This window comes from Ornithodoros turicata, chromosome 1, assembly GCF_037126465.1.
Source record: "Ornithodoros turicata isolate Travis chromosome 1, ASM3712646v1, whole genome shotgun sequence".
NCBI lineage: Eukaryota > Metazoa > Arthropoda > Arachnida > Ixodida > Argasidae > Ornithodoros > Ornithodoros turicata.
Window position 1 is genome coordinate 33,310,223 of NC_088201.1, and position 20,762 is coordinate 33,330,984.

The following is a 20,762-nucleotide window of genomic DNA, read 5'->3' on the forward strand; positions in this document are numbered from 1 at the left end:
TGGGGGACGGTCTTTTTTGGGGGGAGGGGGGGGGGCGATCGCCCCCACCCCACCTTTTCCACTAGCCCACGCACCCGGGTGAACCACATATTCAACATTGTATTCCCCACGCACGCACGCACGCACGACATCTCCTTTTGTGTGAAAAAACATATCCCCCCCGCACGCACGTGCCAGCGCTGGACCGACGGCAGCAAGGAGAAAGTCGGCAGCGGCGCACAGATATCACAGTTGATATGTATATGCATAATTGGAAATACACATAATTCTATACAGACGTGATCGAGCAAGCGCTGTATGTTTAGTTCTCTACTACATCAGGCGCGCCTTGTAGATTTTGGCGCCTTTTCGTGTTTTCCCAAAGGCTCCAAGCAACCCTGTGCTTCCGTTTTCATCTTTCGTTTCGTGTGTGGGTAGGTTAGGTGTAGCAAAACTACGGAGTAGTTTTCAAACATTTCTCGCTTTCTACGGTGTAGGAACCCCAACCTCTGCGATGAGTCTTTTGTCCAGACTATTTGGAGGTGGCAAAAATACCGATAAAGCCCCTGCGCCTGGAGAGGCAATTCAGAGGTTACGTGACGTAGAAGAAATGCTGAATAAGAAACAGGAATTTCTCGAGAAAAAAGTCAATATGGAATTGGATGCAGCAAAAAAGTATGGCACAAAAAACAAGCGAGGTGAGTTAGCCTTGTGGTTGGCAGTGCTTTGAGCAGGATTGTATTTTGAGGGGCGTATTTTGGGAGACTCTTTGTAAGGGGGAAAACAAATTAAATCTCCTGCCATAAACCATGCTGAGATTGTTTTGACCCATGTGATTGTATCTTAAACGCGAAATATCTCCTAAGCATGGTGAGCGGATATGCTATGAAGTGTTTGGCGCTGTCGTAATGATTTAGTCATTGCACTTGCAGATCGAAACGTTTCGTCACGTCTAATCAGGTGCAGGCTTCAACGCACTGTTGAATTACGTGCACAAATATGACTCCATCATCTTACGAGATACAACCTCGCGTTTTTTTAAGATATAATTTCACGTGATTCTCTGCTCCAGACAGACATTTATGCGGACACACTCAACCTTATCTCCTTACAGAACAACAGACTATGACTCACGCAATGCGTGCTCTATACTTAACAAAGCATGTGAAGTTCAGTAGTCTTTGGTCTTATTCTTTTTGTAGCCTGTTTGACACTTGGAAGCATTTACCTCAGAAAGACTGAGCTCTGCTAAGCGACAGAACAGGCATTGCTCTTCATAATGGCCAAACCATGATCGCAGAATGCGACCGAAAACTTTTCATTCCAAGACATAGAGCAACGCATCTTTGGCTTTTGTCCACTCGCTCTGAGCTTATGTGGCAGTCCTGTTGAAGTGATCAGCAGTTCTCAAGTGCCACCATTTCTATGACAATGTACACATATGAGACAGCCTTTTTATGAGCGCCTAAAGTATTTCCAGGTTATTTACATCGCTGTATAGAGTTGCAAATGAAATATAAGCAAATCACCACCTTTGCGCTGTCCAAGGTGGAGATTTGCATAAACCAGTGTCTTCAAAGGACAACGGAACACACAAGGACCGTATCTTGGTACTCTTGCAATACACTTGCATGTGCTTGTCTAAGTCATGTTAGAGTACACTTGCTATCATGTAAAATTGGGCCTAGCCGGCTTTTGCCTTCAACTGAAATTTGTATAAAACTGAAGAACTGGGTGCGAACTGATGAACATTCATTCAAGAATAGAGTTTATTCACTGACTTCACCCCTCCGGAGGGCACTAGCTTCGAAAAGGCGAAATCGCCGCCATGATGTAGGCTCCTCGAAGTTTGGTTCCAGTTTTTGTTCATTGCCATGTACTAGCTAGAGGACCATTGACGTTGAAAACATGGAAATTACTTGGATTGTGGTACAAATAATATTCACACAGTACAGTAACTCTGAAACATAAAGTGTAGGTGAAGGCCTGGACAGCCAGCCTATGGACCTACGTTATGGCTGCAAATCTGCTAGCGACAGTGGCACTCTCCCGCGGATGACGTCATATGAATAAGCCCTGTAGGAACCTTTAGCTCGAGGGCCACATGAAAATGTGTGTACGGTGAAGGTGAATGCACCTGAGGGTTTTCTTGCTGTGGAAGTACGCCTGGATGGGTTCAATGTTGAAACTTTTTGAGACTTGTAATATTTGTTATAGTATGGACAATGATATTCAGTTTGTTCTTTTTGTCATTCTGTGTTCCTATAGCCTTTCAAAGCAAATAAAACAAGGGGCAGGCACTACTGGTCTGTGTCACAGCACTGAAATCTGAGAGAGATGTACTGCGACAGTATGTGCGTGTCTAACACATTACTGTAGTCATCCCTGCTGTTATGGTGTACCAGATCAATCCAGTGGAAAATTTCTCTTTTATTACCACGTCAAATGGGTGCAGTGAAGCTGTTTATATATAATGCAAAACAGTGCACTATGCCTTTATCGCCTGGAAAATGTGCCAGATGCCACATGTCATGTACCCGACACAGTGCCTGTTCTATTGTATGGAGCTTAACCTGAGCAAAATTTTTATGACTATGATCAGCATTCATCTTCAGGAAACAGGTACCCGCCCTGCAATTGCCGAAGTCAGTATGCTGCGCTGATGTCACAATTAAACTTGGGTTTAACTAGGGTTTCTGGTTTACTGTGTTTGGCCACTTCTGCCTTCTGTTCCAATTTTCAGAAATTTGGTGTGAAAACCTGTGGTGATTTAGCTCACCACAAATTGGTGATTTCCTGTGGAAACATTTTAAACGTGAATACACTCAGTGAAATTTGGAGGTAAATGAAACTGACTGCCAAAACCTTGTGAACTTGAATGTTGAACTTGTAATAAATTGCCAGGTACATGTTAAGGGATTCTGACTGCACCGCACGCAGCTTCTTTTTCTGCAGCAATGTTCTGTTCGAAAACGCTCACTCTGCATTAATGCTTTATATGGGTAGTGCAGGTAAGCTGAGCGTTGCAACAGAAAGCATTGGCTACTGTTCGCGTGAGCCGTCCAAAATCTAGGAACAGAAAACTCGCTCGCAGGAGTTACATTTTTCAGCAGGTACTAAGACAACTAGTCTTGGAGTTGAGGTAGCTTACTGGCCAACACTACACATTTAAAAACCTGGAGGGGTTTTTCTGTGCCTCAACCCAACTCTGACTTTTTGATGGGATCAATTATCCTAACCTTGCACCAGAAAGGTGCCGTACTGACAATAAGTGACAGGCAAGTTCGTTTCACTCATGGAATGCTCCTCCCTTTCCCTCGTAGTTTGAACTGCTCATTGCGGTGATTATGGGTACATAATTATTTTGACCAACCACATAAAAACTTTGCCGATGTACGTTTATCGGTGCTTTTCGGTAAATACTGAAAACCGGAAACCCTAGGTGTAACTAATAGAATTCTGCGACCTCTGTCACTGATGTGGCGTTGCTCCCATGCTAATGATGTTGATGACATTGATGTTACAGTATTCGTGTATCTTTTTTTGTGCAGCTGCCTTAGCGGCATTGAAACGCAAGCGCAGGTATGAGAAGCAGCTTGCACAAATTGATGGTATGTTGACAACCATTGAGTATCAGCGAGAAGCCCTAGAAAATGCAAACACAAACACGGAGGTCCTCAAAATTATGTCATTGGCCGCCAAGGCTCTCAAGAATGCACATGAAGACATGTAAGTTGTGTACTTTTGCTTTCATGACTCTTTGGCTGCTTTGACATTGAGCATCTTTGCCAAATCATAAAAGCACATGTTGTACTTACCCTATTAATCAGCCTGCCCTTGAGGGTGAATCCAGCATGTACATCATGTATTTGTTTAGTATGCAATTTTATAAGCATTTAAGCCATTTATTTTAACTAAGCTGCAGCTTTTTCTTCTTTTCCTTCCTGGGAAACGTGCATGCCCCCTGAGTAACTTGTATGACAACACTGGAAAGATGTGCCATCATTTTAGGCATCATTCCACTAGAGCAGCATCTGCTTTTTAAATCAAAACAGTATCTGAAATGACGCAGTAGCATACCTGCCAACTCTCCTGATTCATCCGCGAGACTCCCGGATTCAGACCGGTTGTACGATTGTACGACCGAGAAGCAAATCTCCCGGAAAATGCAGTTTCCCGCTCTATATCTCAAACGCCAGCTTTTTCTCTGGCCACACAGACGTAAACGTCAATCCAATACCAGCCCGATTGCCAGCATCACCGGAGCCTCTATGTTACAGAGTTCAAGGGTTATGGTTCTAGTTCTAGCAATTCTAGTTTCCGGACATTTCCTCCATGTTTTCGGGCGACAAAGGTGCCTTTGCACTGTTTCCGCGTTGCATATTGCACATCACGACTCAGTGTATAAGCGAAACAAGTATCTACACGTGTTTCTGGAGCAATACACAGATGAATTGGGATGCGTGAGGAAGGGCATCACCATGTGTTCTGCACAGTTTACGGCTGCGACATCAGCATTCCGCGTGGAGGGTGGACCGACATTGTTACCCATGTTACGTCGAGCAAGCACAAGAACCACCTTAAATGCCAAGACAAACAGTGCTAGCTAGGTCAGTCTTTCCGAAAGCAAGACAAGGACTATATGATGTTATCCGCGCGGGCACTCCCGACGATGCAAAGCGTACCGATGCAAAGCGTACCTACGCTTTTTATCGTCGGAAGTTGGAAACACGGAGGAGGATTGTGCTTTGAACTAAGTCGACTGCAATTGTCGGTGAAATGGGAAATCGCGCTCAAGAGCTCATGATACGCGCGCTGAACTGACCACAGCGATGTACAACTGTGATTGATGGTTCTGACGTATTATGAAAACTACTTTTTAAGGACTCTTTAACTAACTTGTTCAACTATTATGTTTAAGCTCTCCTAGGCTTTTGAATTTCAGACACATTACTGAGGTAGTGCTGACCACGTTCTTTTGCGAAAGTGTCATAGCCTTGTCACAACCTGACACTCAGATAGTTTCTTGGAGAGGGAAAAGTCTGTTGCTGCTTGTGCCTGATGAGGTCAAGTTTGCTCCTGTCACATATGCAAATAAAAGCCTCCCAACATCGGCTTTCTCCTACCCCTCCCCTCCCCTCCCCTCTTTTGAAATCTCCATAATTTGGATGTTCCCAAGTTGGCAAGTATGCAGTAGGGAAACAGATATTTTAAATGAAGTTCTTAAAAAAACTATTGGTCACCTATCTCTGTTTCTGTGGTTTCTCTCATCTTTCTTGTGTGCCTTAGTCATTTTGTTACTCAGATATTGCAGTGTGGGCTTCAAGGATCCTACTGAGGTCAAAATCCTTTGTGATGTTACCTTGAATTCTGTGTTATCTTACAAGCCCCATTGTGATGTATTCTAACTGTAGATAGGGCAGTGGACTGACCCTTTCAGGGGCTTACAGACAATGTGCTCCACACTCTAGCTGAAGCTAACCAAACAATGTCACATGTTTTCTTATGATGCCTGGAGCTACAGTGCAAAATATTTTGGTAAAGCCAGCCCTTTCGCTAAGTTTAGTCCAGTTGGTCCAGTTTAGTCCACTTCCGTTTATAGCCAGCCCTTTCGCTGCTGTGACATCACTGTTGGTAACGTACGCCTTCTGTTCTACCGAGCGATCATGCCACAAATTCGAGGCAAATGTTGCTGATTTAAGTTTTACCATATCTCAAAACAGTCCTCAATCACTTTTATCTCGGTCGAAGACCCTTGTTACGTCTGCAGAAGTCTCACCGTGGAATCGAAACCGGAAATTAGAGTTGTATTCGTGTATAAGTTACATGCAGATGCCATACGCATCTGGTAGAGCCCTGGACCGGCAATCCAGAAGATGTGGGTTCGATCCCTACAGCTGGCTAACCTTTTCAGTGACTTTCATCTTTCATCGTTGATTTCTTAGGCAATTTGAGGCTTTGTGTGTATCTGTCCCCTCTATGTTGTTCCAGCCTCAGAACATCAGTTTATCTCTTGTTCAACAGGTGCCGCTTGCGTCGATTTCCGTCGTATGAATGTGTGTATGAGTGAGCAAAAATGTAAGAGTGAAAGGAGGGTGAGTGAGAGTGAGTGGCTGGTTTGTCGTCCCTTCAGATGACGCACCCCGAAAGTCGCTGGAGAGGCGTGTTAGCTTAGCTCAATTGGTAGAGCCCTGGACCGGCAATCCAGAAGATGTGGGTTCGATCCCTACAGCTGGCTAACCTTTTCAGTGACTTTCATCTTTCATCGTTGATTTCTTAGGCAATTTGAGGCTTTGTGTGTATCTGTCCCCTCTATGTTGTTCCAGCCTCAGAACATCAGTTTATCTCTTGTTCAACAGGTGCCGCTTGCGTCGATTTCCGTCGTATGAATGTGTGTATGAGTGAGCAAAAATGTAAGAGTGAAAGGAGGGTGAGTGAGAGTGAGTGGCTGGTTTGTCGTCCCTTCAGATGACGCACCCCGAAAGTCGCTGGAGAGGCGTGTTAGCTTAGCTCAATTGGTAGAGCCCTGGACCGGCAATCCAGAAGATGTGGGTTCGATCCCTACAGCTGGCTAACCTTTTCAGTGACTTTCATCTTTCATCGTTGATTTCTTAGGCAATTTGAGGCTTTGTGTGTATCTGTCCCCTCTATGTTGTTCCAGCCTCAGAACATCAGTTTATCTCTTGGCCATACGCAACATTTCATCCAGCAGAGCATTGCAGTTTTTGAGCTAGAGAAAAACAAATGGCAAGTTCACATTAGGATTCACAGTGACGTAAGGGTGATTGATTAATGCCCCTTACACACGGGCAGCCTAAAGGCCTTTCCAGAAAAGGACACCCTTCTGAATGACATTTGCTTCCCATGACACACGATAAAGGAGATACTCCCTTTCGCAAGCAGGCCGTTGCGGAAAAGGATATCTTGTATCTCCTTTACAGGCAAAAAGGCGTAGCTTCGGACACAGAACCAGCCGACGACTAGACCACGGCAATTGAAAAATACGAGACTCGAAAATTGTAATTATTTAACGCATGAAGTAAGAAAGTCATTTTGCTGCTAATTTAACGATTGCAGCTTATAAGCTTAAGCATAAGCTTATAAGCTTAAGCATAAGCTTATAAAGCTTATCTCACGAAGGTTCGTGAGTACAGTGCTCTCGAGCCACATTTCAGATGACGCTACTGAGCAAAAGGAGTTCTAACTAGTCTGTGTGTCAGGGGAATAAGACTAGGGTAAAGGTGATTGAGGACTCTTTTGAGATGTGATAAACCATAATCAGCAAGTTTTGTTTCAAATTGGTGCCTTGATTGCTTAGCAGGACAGAAACAGGGAAGTACTGACAGTGACGGCTGGTTATAGAATTCAGTTACAAATAATTGGATGCAAATTTAATTGAAATATTTTGCACACTGACTCTGAGCTTGGGCTCTGTTCAGCTTTGGTTTGTGTCAGGACTGTTTCTTTACATGAAGCTAGTACCTTCTTAGTACCTTAGTACCTACTTAGTAGCTTATTGGTCGCCAGCAATTAGATGTGAGATTTAGTTGGTACCTGCCACTTTGCCACATTGAAAAATACACTGAACAGTTTGATCGTGCGAAGAAAAGATATTGAACTGGGGCAAGTTGTTTGTTACCTGTGTAACTGCCCCACATAACTAAGCTTCATTCTGGCATATTGTCTAGGGACGTGGACAAAGTACATGATCTTATGGATGAAGTGCAGGAACAACAGGAGATTGCAAATGAGATATCTGAAGCTATTTCAAATCCTGTTGGATTCGGAGTTGACGTCGATGAGGTGAGTCGAGAGGACTGTGATAGGGAATAGTGATCATGGTTTGAAGATTGCACTGTGCAAATGTCTCTTCTTAGTTCCCACCTTTCATTTGTCGAAGAAAGTGGTATGATCAAATGCTAACACGAATACCAGTAGAGCCTGTCCCTTGCGCTGCTACTGAAATATAGCATTTAAACGCCAGTGTGATTGTGGTTGTCAGAGGCTACTAACAGGAAGCGTCTCAATGCTTCATTGTAATACTACTAGTTCCTCCTGAAACATGCAGTAGGGTCTAAAATCTAGTCAGGCACTCTCACATGTTTTCCAATAAGTGTACATAATGCTGATATATAGACGCACAGATATTTTGAATGCTGTACTCAATGCATGCACCAGTGCAACACAACACATGTTTACTGGTTATAAAATGCATTGTGCATGTTTGAAACATTTGACTCCCTTTCTGAACTCCTAAAAAGTGTCAAAATGTATGCGGTTGTCACAAACCAAATGCCCCCTTTTCATATTTAGTCAGGACACAGAGAAACAAACATGCTTAAGCTAGCCCATATGTGACCCCCGCACATTGTGTGCCTTGGAATTGCCACAGTTGAGGGAGAAAATTACCATGGAATTTTCTTTGCGGTGCTGTACAAATGAATTTGTTCTGTAACTCCAGTGAAACAGATTGATACACAAGATTAGCGTCTTGAGGCACTCTTGACTTGTTTAAATACTGTATTTTGAAATTGTTATAGACATCCCACTCAACGTCGACGACTTCATTGTAGTTTACTACAACTTTTGCACGCCTTCTACAATGTTGTAGAGTCTCTTACACTATTACAATTTTAGTGTGGAATTCCAAAGCAAATGCAAGATATCTTTTGTCATGCATGATGCCAGCATTGCTTATTGTATTTTATTCAATCGGAATGCCTTTGATGTCTCATCTTACTTTTAACTCTTTCCTTACTATGGCAAAAACTACATTTTTTGGGGGTTTGGCAAATATAGCTTTTGTGGCTGTCAGTACCGCATCAGAATAGGTTGCTGTAAAGGAAACTACCTGATTGAGCACCCTATCGAATGATATAGGTTTTAGAAAAGAAGCTATCCATGTATTTCCAAAATTAATTTTGGAACACACAAAAATCTGTGCAAACAGCAGAAAACTACACCTGTATCTCGAAAAAAAAAATCAACCTAGAAATTACAAAATATATAAACTGTGGCAAATTTTGTCTGAAGTAATAGCTGCAAATATCAACACTCTACGTCGTCAAGAAGTTTGAGTTGTAGAAAATAAGGTCAGCACTCATGCCGTACATGCCACTAAGTGTTCCTTGAAGGAGTAAAACAGAAATTAGCATAATAATTTCTGCAGGAAACATTAGTTTCATGCACAGCTGTCACATACCAAATTTTGCCACATACCACACTTTGCTATTTCACCGCTCTCCAATTCCTCCCAGTTGGCTTTGAGGCAGGCTTCTTGAAGCAGAAAACACTTTATTTTCTTGGATAATGTAGGAACAAAAAATATTTGATAAAACTACAGATTCAAAGCACTGTTGTCCCTCAGAATTACAAACATGATATCTTGTGTTCTCCTCTGATGCTTATCACTAGGGCCCGGAAATTTAGGCACTTAAAACTATGGAAATAGGCAGGCATTTAGGCCCTTAAAAATACCAAAATAGGCAATAAAATGCAAAAATAATCTGGTGTGCCCTTTGGCTTTGTTGGCTCATTTAAACGGTACGGTACCATACAAGCTTTGACGTCTGGTACACGAATGCTGAGGTGGCTTGAAACCACGCTATATCGAATAATACTTTTAGTTCTCCGCCCTGGAAGATCTTGAAAGGCACAGAGAAGTCACATCTTTTGATCAAATGTACATTAACCCCTTCTAGCAGACCAAGGTAATGAAGGAAACCAAATGCAAAAATAAGCAAAACAAAATACCAAAAGGTACAAACACGCAGAAACGAAAAGCAAAATCCAACATTCAGCACGAACCTCAAAGGTGCACTTGCACTTACACCTCTAAAAAAAGGCTGTTATGCTGTCTAAAAATGTTAAAAAAGACTACAATTCGACAGAGTCGATAAAAAGGCTGGCAACCCAGAAAATGTCACATTTAGGCATTTATAGGCATTTCTAGGCAAATGCCTAAAAATCCAGGCCCTACTTATCACACACACAGAATCCACGCCTTTATGGACACGCAAGATGGACACACGCGTTATCCATTAGGATGAACAGCAACAGTACAAGTTTTACATATCTTTATATTCAGTACAAAAACCTCATTATCCAACATGTTGAGAGTCATTATTTGTGTTCTAATAAACTAATCGACCCCACATACGCTTCAAATGCAAGTATTGTGCACTTGCGAAAGAGGACGGGAAGACGACAACAATGGGCCCCAGATAAAAACTCCACACTGCCTCCTTGGCGCAGAGCCAGCTTCATAAATTGCTACCACGAGGAGAAGCTAAAAGCAAAACCGAAATTGAATCTGCATTGTCTGTAGTGTCCACCAAATGTCACCACATGTCCATATGTGCCCAGAAGGTTGCGTAGTGTGGCTCGCAAACTGCTCTATGGGTGTGGTAAGGAAAGAGTTAAGGCATGGTTGACTCACAGCTAAGCCAGCAGAACATTGGTATCTGGGTCAGGGCGTCAGCCTGGATTTGAAAATACCTGTACCTTTATTTTATGAAGCAATATTATGAAGGTTCAAGCAGTACGGGGCTCAGCTCCCATCTTGCTGCCAAAGCCCTGCAAAGCACTGCGGAGTCCGTTTGGATTACCACGGGTGTTGATATTTCCATAAACTGTTGCAGCTTGTGCAAGCCCTGGTGTTGCAACGTGAGCTTGGCAGGCTCTCTGGAGCTTTCTGCATATGCGTGATTACGCAAAACGTTTGCGGAATTTCCCTTAGAATTGTCAGTTTTTTGCTGAATATTCAATATCTTGCAGAATGATGTAAGGATTTCAATCAGTCTGCAATATTTTCGTGGGTTAAACCTGACAGGTCGTGACCGCAGTGCCTGACATCACTGATAATGCTGGCATTTCTATGAGTGAATGTGCTGTGACGAAAGGAACGACAGCAATGCCCTGAGAGAGTTTGACAGAGTTGAGCCTAGTTTTCTTCGCACACTGAAAAGTTACGAAAGGCTGGGAAAAACATGTGGGATGAGTCGGTATTCAATCTTGGAAGAATGCTGCACTTTTTGTGCTTGTTTTCTCTTGCCCGTGGAATTCGTCAACTTGTAAGTCCCCTTTCGGCGGAAAAGTAAGTTTTCCTCTGCAGAAAGCTAGGGGCTTCAGTCTGGAGCAAACGCTGGCATCATAGGTGCTGCAAATACTTGAATAAATTTAAAACAACTTTCACAATGCAATGCGCAGAGACATATTGTGTGATTGCATAATTAGATATGAAGTGCATTTGATAGTATTACGGAATTTGTTGCTTAGGATGAGCTGATGGAAGAGCTTGAGTCATTGGAGCAGCAGGAGCTGGACGAGGCACTGCTCGTTGTTGCTGGTCCAGCAACTGAGAACCTACCAGAGCCACCCACCGCAGAGCCATCAAAAGCTGGTGAGTAGCCATGCATGCTTGTACTTAAGTGCCGCATTCATATGCATTGTATGTTGCAGTTATGCCAAATATCCCTTATCACTCTGGTGCTGTTACAATCTGAATTCTTGAGACGGACATGACTCTAGTTTAGAAGAGCCTTCTGCTTCGTTTCTGTTTACCCTTTCTTTGTAACCTTCCTTCTTTCTTGCTTGTTTTCTTTCCTTTCTCAGTAATGTTTACTATATACTGTATCATTTAGTATAATATATTTTTTATATTAGTATACTAATATGTTTTTATGTAGGTGCACTGACCTTTAGGCTATGGCACCTTACCAAATAAAATGACAAATAAATTTATTTTCATATTAGCAACTGCATCAAAGTCTAAGGCAGTGCTGGAGGATGATGACCCTGACATGAGGGAGCTGGCCAAATGGGCGGCCTAAGTGTTACGCTATTGGTTTTGCTGCAGACGTCTTCAGAAACAGAGTAAGTTGATTGTGCGTTCCTAGCCACTTTGTGGATCAGACCGCAGATTTGGATAGAATAAAAAATTATCTCAAAGGAGATTGGGTGTTGAGGTGCGATGGTTGGTGGTCTTGAGGTATGATATTATTCTAATCTAAGATGGTTATGGTTTTATGGAAGAAGTACTTCAATGTGACCAGAGAAAAAGCAGCTAGGTGAAAGAGTGCATCATTTGTGAGTGTACTACATCTTTTGGTGCAGCTCCCCTCTGACAATGAGTACAAGCAGGAAACAACTGTACCAGGGTAACATTTATTTGTCGGTAACAATCCCAAAACGATTTACAGTCGAGCCCCGTTTATCCGGACTTCATTCATCCGGATCCAGTGCTGTCTGGCATAAAACATGAGGACAGATTTCAGTCGATGTAGTTTCCCGTCATTTAGCCGGGTTTCAGTTACCGTATCCGGACAAGAATTTCCAGGAACTGCTGCGGAAACCGAATGGATGGACGAGGAGAACACTGGCAGGGCCTTTTTGTAATAAGGGCTGCCTTTGTGTCCGGTGTTGAGTCAGGGTGTGCAACCTACATTTTGTCGAGCCACTGTTACAACCTTGAATAATTTTCCCCTTCCCGTCGTACCTGTGTACCCCACATTGACCAGTTCAGTCATTTGACGCTGTTAAAAAAGGCGATTCTAAAGCTTTCGACGATGTCTTGGGCCATGCATACCCCCTGTAAGCCTGAGCGTTGGATATTAGCAATTAACATGATAAGCAAAGCTGTAGCATGCGAGAAGAAGAAATCAAGCTCGTACACGAAGATTCCGGATTCAGGAGTGGAAAACCCAGTGATGCAGCACTTGAGGATGTATGAAGTGCACATAGAACGGCTTTTCATTCTTTGAGTCCAAGAATAATGTGTCTCACGTTAACAGTAGCTTTGCAGTAGTTAATAGTAGGCTGCAGTAGTTCGACGTGAATGACGGTGGACAGTTCCTTATGCCCTCCGAAATAAACGCAGGCTTTGTTGACAAATGATGAGTCATCCCGGCCAATTTATTTTATTTTTCATTTATCGGGACCCCTTATGATCCAGAGATATTTACTGAGATTGGCAAGCTCTGGATAAACGGGGTCAAACTGAACCTTACACCCTTATAAAAGTCAGCAGGCTCCTCCTCCTTGCTGTTGTACTCGCGACGTTTATCACCCTCCATTGTCTCAAATCCTGAGGTGCAGCAGTTTCTGATGGAGGCTTTGACCATCTTCTGGAAAATAGCTACCTAGGCATCAGACATATGCTGAGTAAGAAAGAAGTGACAGTCTTGCTTGGTGTGTTAGAGCCTGAGCAGTCAGTGTGCAGCCGTTGAGGGCGGTCTCTAATGTCCTTAAGGCACGCACCTAATATGTGAAGCTAGCTGGTCACACCTTGTGGGACCACAACCAGTTGTGTGGTGTTTATTTTTAAATATTCCAGACATCTTTCTCTGGACCAAAACAAATTCTCTCTGTCACGCATTATAGTAGCTACAACAACACAAGTTTTTGGAAGAACTTTTCCTCTGGGGTGCTGTGATTATTGTTTTGTGAACTACCAATCAGGTAGCAAGGTCAGATTCTAACTGCCCCAAAACATTACAAAAACAGAGATAACACAAAAACGAATGTTTGTTTTATTGGCTCAGCTGTGCTCGGGTGAGCAACATGTCCAGATTCTAATTACCTTGAGCTCTCACTGACTATGCCCATGGTGAATTTATACATCCCAGTCTTTAAAAGCTTGTGTCATATTTGAGTCAGTGTGATACTCTGACTCCGTGTGCAGCAGATTGTGTTCATCAGCAGTGAATGCCAGCATTATCCAGAGCCTTTTATTACCAGAAGCCTGGCTCATTCCACCCATTCCTGAAAACTAGGTGTTCTGTGACAAATGGCCTGGAGTTAAAACAAAGTACTAAATGAGATATTACTGGTAAGAGTTGCCATGTGTTACATATGTTCATAATCCTTTAAGTGTGCCACACAAATGTGTTGTAAGCACTTTTCAGCGTACATCTCCTACCATGACAACTCCTACGTCTGTATCTCAAGGAGCTGTGAAGACCATTTTTGAGAAAGAGTAATGAGCATATAGCAGTACCCTTGACGATAGCTGGTTTGCGAGCATGAAGCTCCGACTTATTGCAGAACCTGATAGGACCTGATTCAGCAGCAGTGTTTCTTAGCAAAGCACTTTTCTGCAACCAAATTTACTCCATAGTTCATATTTATTACCGAATTTTCCAGTGTGTAATGCATGTGTTGTACATGGTAAAAAAGTTTCGCAAAGAAGCTGTGCATTTTATGCAGGTACGATCCCACTGATCAGCTTCTTGACATAGGTGTGAACATAGCTTGTCAAGTGCCGTGTTTTGGAAAACTGTATGATAGACAGTGAACACAAGTAGAAGCGAACGGAGATGACTGGCATTCTATGCCAAGGTATGGAAGTGGATCCAGAAAGCATCGGATGCTGGCGAGGTGTGAACTCATTTTGTGAAGGCTAGAACAAGCGGTGTGAGGCAGGAGCAGCAAGTACAGTGAAGCCCAGTTTGGCTATGTAGAATTTGAGTTGACAGCTTTGAGTGAATGTTGCATCTTCGATATGTAGAATAAAATGTCAATTTTGTCTATGTACAGTATCTAATTACTGTACCTGTTAATGGTGCTATCAGCGTGCATTACCCGTACAGTATTTTTTAAAATGTGATCATTTTGAAGGAAGCACATTTTGCATCAGATAACATGCAGTGTGTACGCAGGACACATTCACTTGGTGTCTGATGGGCCTTTCCTGAATGTTTTTGTGGATCTGCAGGAACATTTTTTTAAAATCTGTCATGCCTAGAGACCGGATTTATATGCGCTAAAAAGTAATGAAATGTGCATACAACTATGCACTAAACCTGGCCAAAACATGCAGTAAAAATGTGTCATATATGTGGTAATAACTCGAGCCGTATATGAAGCGATCTCGCACACCGCCGCCGCGACAAAGGCTTCAGAGAGGTCCGCACAGAATTCGTCAAACTCACGGCGAGAGTTTTCAGCGTGTGCAAGTAGGGGTTGTGAAGTCCTGCTCCTCTTTGCCTTTTCAGAAATGTGGCACTGTGACCTCACATGCTGGTTCACTTGGAACTTCCTCTCTGCATTGACCTATAAAAGACAGAAAAAAAAAAGAAAAATTGAGTCAGGAAACATAAACAGCCGTGGCAGTGAATTTCTGTGAAGTAAATACTAAAGAACGACCTTGATTTTGCGTCGTTAATAAGCGTCTTTGCGCGTACATTGCGTCGCAAAGCGAGCTTCATTTACACATATTTGCTTGAGAGATTCTCGTTCGTAATCCTCCCCAATGCATGTGAGCCCATGCCTTGTAAACGTCAAGGGAAGAAAATTAAGTGTTGCTCGTCTATAGTTGAAAGTTCCATGCACGCTCCTTTCTTACCTCCTCGCAAATCCTGCAGAATAATATCTTTCCGTCGGTGCACAAATCTGGATTCTCTGTCGTCCATCTCTTGTAGAGGCATGAAATTGATGGCTTAGGTCTCGGCATCGTAAGGAAACGACGTAAAAACGGTAGGCGCCAGAGAAGAGAACGCGTCATTTTCTCTGTGGCAACCAGAGAGGGCTCAAGCTGCGTACAGCGCAGCCAGGGTGGCGTCAGCGCCCGCAGGGAAGGAATCGGAGCAAACGGCGCATGATGCTGAGTGCGTAATCGGCGGCTTGCAATCCGAAATATGGTTGAGATCGATACGTCATATCTGACGAGCAGGGAAATACGCAGCAAAAACGCAAAATATGCAGCAACGTATGAAATATGCATTTACATGCACTTAAAACATACTGCAAATCGTTTGGGACAAGGCTCAAATGTGCTTTCATGTCACCCCCAGTGTAAACCATCTTCAGGAAAAAATATGCATTTGCATGAAAATCCGGTCTCTAGTCATGACAGTGAAGCAATGACATCTCATTTCTGTGTACTCATCAAATGAAGCTCTGCTGTGTGAAAGTGAAAATGGAGTTTTTCAATGGGCATTACGGACTTGGAACAGAAAAAGCAGAAGTTTATAATGACAACATTGTATATGATGACATGCCAGATGCACTAAAGAGGCTAGCTACATTTTCAAGTTTGTGCGCCTCCTGGGATTCCTTCCCCCACAACATAAACCAAAGGGAGCCACAGTGATGGGACTGAACACACAATGTCTGAGGGTTCCCTCAGCTTCCAAAATAAAGCAGTGGTGACAGAAATGTAAAGCCTCTTGAGGCCTACCTATTCATTTGACTAACTGGAGGTATATACTATGTAAGCACTGGAACATAAGGCCCTGTGTACCAATCTTAAAGGAGCTCTAAAATGCAAAAACAACTTGCTCTCAAATGAAAGTCAGTGTTTCAATTAGTATATAATACAAGCAAAATCAGTTCACAGAACGCTACCGTTTAGAAGAAAAACGCAGTGAAAACAGAGCCGTCTTTGGCGGCAATTAATGGGATCCCCAGGAAGCAAAGATTGGTGGCATCCAATGAGACAGCAGGAGAAGTGCGCGCCTACCTATCGTGGCCGTGTAGATTTGGAACGGGTCTGATCGTAGTGTTCCGTATATGCGCAGCATGATGCGCACTGCTTCATTCTTCAATATCGATTCACTTAATTGTAGCCCACAACAGTTCTCGCGAATGTTCCACTGACAACATTTATTTTCACATCCTTCGGACAGCGACGCCAGTCCTGTTCGCAATGCGCACTATGTTTTTCATGGGGACTGCTCCATGGCGTGCCACGCACAGCATGTACTAAAACCACTGATGCGCGAGCTGGAACGACGTTCAGTGCTTAGCGCCGAAGCAAGAAAGAGCCCGGTATAATTTTGATTGTAGCTCCGTAACGGAATCAAAGTTTTGAATTATGATAACAAGTACGAAATTAACATAGTGTGGAACGTGATTTGAAGTGAACTTGTTTTTGCATTTTAGTGCCCGTTTAACAAAATAGAGCTACTTTGGGAAAAGCTCCTAGTAGGAAGAACATGCTTAAAACATATACTTCTGAATTGCATAATTTGCAGTAGGACACATACGAGTGATTATTGTCTCTTTGTATAGAGAACTGTGTGCGCACTTTTGAACAATGTAGCTCTAGCCCATGTAGCCATAGTGATTGCCTCTCAGCTTTCTTTCATGTTTTGTGAAGGTAGTATCGATTGTGCAGGAGTGGTGGGGCATGTGCATGATATCTTATCAAGATGCACTTGCTTTGTAAGGTACAACTAAGGGTTGAAGCTTTGTTTGATAGCTTAGCAAAATTCCAACTGAGTCAATCATTAAACAACCCGGTATGCACATGCTTGAAGGCGTGAGGTGGCGCTTCAGTGATTAGTTTAAGCATGTTTTCTCTTTCAGAGATGTGCACTCATCATGTAGCTACTGCCAACGAAAGAATGACCTACAATTGGAGCTGAAAGTTGGGAGCACTGGAATGTTTCCTTGCACATTGGACTCGGAATTCCTATACTATAGCTGCCTTTTTTCACACAGCAACAGGCTTTTATGAATCAAGGTGTCTGGTACTACAACTTTCATAATTATTGTTTCTTTTTGTAGTATTGGTCAGTTTGATAGTTATGCTGTAATAATAAAATGTGCTACTTTCCTGCGTTGGTGCAAACGTCAGTTGCTACATTCTATGGCTGTGGCCCCCTTCTTTGCTTCTTTGTTATGTATTGTATGTGGAGCTGTACTGTGTTCCTTAATCACCATTTTGAACAGCTAAGTAGCAGTGACTTATATAGAAACCCCCTCAAATGTTTTATGATATTCCCCTGCCTTTCTTTCCTGTGCACCCCCTACAGGGGGGCCATTGGTATTCACTTTTGGATTGTCACTGAGAAGTTGGTTGTAGATGAACTAGTGCATAGTCTTTATTTTTATTTTTAGTTTACTGCTTCGGTAGTTGTGAAGACTGCTCTCACTTTGCTAGAATTCCATGGACTGTTTGGAATTTCCACAGGCTAAATAGACTCGTACGACATGGTCCATTATGGGCTGCAACGATGTGCCACGCGACAATATTTTCCTGGCAAAATTCTACACTTGCAAAGCGTTTGTAGATATGAGTATTTTTTATGCATCATGGTTCTACAATGCACAATTGTTCTGCAAAGCTTGTGGATATGTTGAGCAAAGAATTAAGTGTGGATATGCTTGATACTGCATGAACACGCAGTTTCAACAATTAAAGTCTGCTATTGTCTCGAATATTGCCTGGTGCACGCGAACTCTGTCCTGCTATGATGTATCTCCTATCGTCACCGTTGACGGTGGAGTCTCCAAGAGAAAAGGTCGTTCAGAAGCGGTCGGCCCACCGAATAGATAATTTAGTGAAATATCAGTGCTTCTTGCGCACGTGTTGCATTCTGGGCGCTTATTGTCATGTGGGAAGGGAGAATAGTCCTTCACATTTTGTTTTCGCTGACCTTGACATGTTGTGGATTATGGACCGAGACCGGAGCAATCGAAACAGTATGGAGGCTATTTTTCCTATACACAAGTTCCCATAGTTCACAGCGGTGCTAAGCACTCTGGGATTTTCTGAAGTTGTCTCGTGGTGCTTCCAACTGTGTTCGTTGGCAGCAGGAGCACAAACTGGAAACGCTTTATGAGAACAATAGACAAAGGAAGCCCTCTCTTGTTCTTGGTTATTGATTTGGACATTGCAAGAGCTGTAATGAGCAGCTGTTTGAGCAATATTTAGTGATTGTTATCGACTTACTTTTGTGCTTTCTAACACTTTTTATCACTCAAATGTTGAGGAGTTGCGCTTTTCTGGCGGACGTTTACCAACGTCCCCTAGATACCGAAGGCTTTATATAATGCCTCCTCTCATTCCTTCGCACGTAGACATATGAAGTCCGCCAATCGCCAGAGTCGATTTTGAAACACAGGCCGCGTTCCAATACCCCGGTTAGCCGACTGCCTAGCGGTCTAACCGGAAGTGCCGCCACGTTAAGTCTTGTTCCAAATCTCGCCAAGTCCGCTATTCAGTCGGCTACCGCCTAGTGCGCATCGATGCAGTCTAGCTATACGCCTCACCATCTGACAGCCGGGATGGAGACGCGCGTTGACGGTACCAGCGTGCCCGCTGTTTCTGCTGGCTTTAAATGTAAAGTTGCACATAGTGGTATGTTTGTTAAAACTGCGTAGAGAGTTGCAACACATGTTTAGTTGTGAAGGTGACAGTTTATGCACGATGTCCTACAAGCTTAGCGCATTCGAGTCCTGCTGCGCTTGCGCCGTACGCATTTCTTGCCATTCAGCGCCGTTTGCAACAAGCCTTAAACAATGTCCATCTCTACCTTACGCGACCTGAAATGGACCTTTCGCCCGAAAAGTGCATCGAGCTCCCTTTCACTCACAAGGCTATAAGTAATTTCCCTCTTTGGGTGGGTCCAAAGAAGCTCGATCCTGTGCGTTCCCATCGCTTCCTTGGTGTCGTCCTCAACTCGAACCTGCGCTGGGCTCGCCACATTAAGCACCTTGAAACCAAAGTGCAGCGATGGCTTCCTGCAATTCAACATCTTTCTGGCTTCGGCTGGGGCTGTGATCAACGCTCCCTTCTAGCCGTTCACGCGGCTTTGGCGAGGGTGACTGTGCTTTACAACCTTCCAGTCTTGCACAGAGTTTCTACAACATCGTTAAATACCCTTCGGACCCTGTTCGCCCGAAGCCTTCGTCGCTGCCTTGGAGTTCCAAGAATGGCTGTCAACACGGCAAGTCCTAGCTGAAGCTGGTGAACTCCCGGTGGAGGTCCTCCGTGAGCGGGAAACGGCTCGACACTTCCTACGTTTGCGTGCGCACGTTCCCCGTCACCCACTCCTCAGGAAAATTCGATACCGTCCTGAAAGTGATTTCCATCGCGTAGCGCAGAGGACACGCCAGGCTCTCACTGGCTTCGCACCTAAGGACGTCACACCGCCGAACGCCCCCTGGTCTCTGCCTGAGCCACCCACCTTCGCACGTCTTCCTGACCTCCAGGACCGCAGAGATCAGGTTCCCCCTCAAGTCCTTCGAGCCTATTTTTATGCTCTCGTAGACGCGAAGTTTTCTACCTCTGCCGCCGCATACACCGACGGCGCATCTCGAAATGGCAAGTCCGCGTCGGTATTCGTCATCCCATCCGAAGGCGTAGTTGAAGGACGTTGCCTTTGGCATCATACCTCATCCACAGCTGCGGAACTCTATGCCATACTTTTCTTTCTGCAACACATCGTTCACTTTACCCCACGGAATTGGGTGGTCTTCACTGACTCAACCTCTGCGCTGCAAGCAATTGAAAATTCTGGCATACGAGGCTCCTCCGCACCGTTGGTTATGGATGTGTTAATGGCTTACAAATTTGTCTACGAAGCAGGGTACAGGCTCGTTCTCCAATGGGTTCCAGCCCATTGCGGTGTCAAGGCAATGAACAGGCTGATAGCGCCGCCGAAGCAGCTCTCTCGTCTCGTAGACGGACGCGTATTGCACTGCTGAGAGGAGATCGTCGGTCCGTACTTCGACGCCTCGTGGCTCCTCTGGCTACCCGCCAACGGACCACTGACATTCTACCCCCCGCCATGCTGAGCAGAGTTGATCCAGCGCTCGCTTTCCGCATGCCTGCACATATCTCTCGTCAAGATGCCGCATTAGTTCATCGAATGCGCCTCGACGTGGCCTTCACAGCACAGTGGCGCTACTGCTTGAGACAAGTTGCCTCTCCCCATTGCAGCCACTGCGGTGCTGTTGAAGATCTAGAGCACATTCTTCTCCATTGCCCACACTACCAACCTTCCCGAACCGTACTCTCCGCATCCCTCAAAGAGCTATAGACTCCCGCCTCCTCT

General features: G+C 44.0%; 1 protein-coding gene across 3 annotated transcripts; it reads left to right on the forward strand.

Moving 5' to 3' along the window:
- Positions 1-315: 315 nt before the first annotated feature.
- On the forward strand, positions 316-17,539 carry LOC135377936 (charged multivesicular body protein 4b-like). 3 transcript variants are annotated; one of them, XM_064610715.1, is made up of 7 exons: positions 316-413; positions 477-677; positions 3,531-3,708; positions 7,668-7,782; positions 11,257-11,380; positions 11,734-11,853; positions 17,287-17,539. In XM_064610715.1, the coding sequence occupies exons 2-6, from the start codon at positions 494-496 to the stop codon at positions 11,808-11,810; spliced, it is 678 nt and encodes a 225-aa protein (XP_064466785.1). In that variant the 5' UTR covers positions 316-413; positions 477-493; the 3' UTR covers positions 11,811-11,853; positions 17,287-17,539. The 3 variants fall into 3 exon arrangements, with proteins under 3 accessions (XP_064466785.1, XP_064466786.1, XP_064466784.1); XM_064610716.1 differs by lacking the exon at positions 17,287-17,539 and adding an exon at positions 14,185-14,507 and having other exon boundaries at positions 380-677; XM_064610714.1 differs by having other exon boundaries at positions 381-677.
- The last annotated feature ends 3,223 nt before the right edge of the window (positions 17,540-20,762 follow it).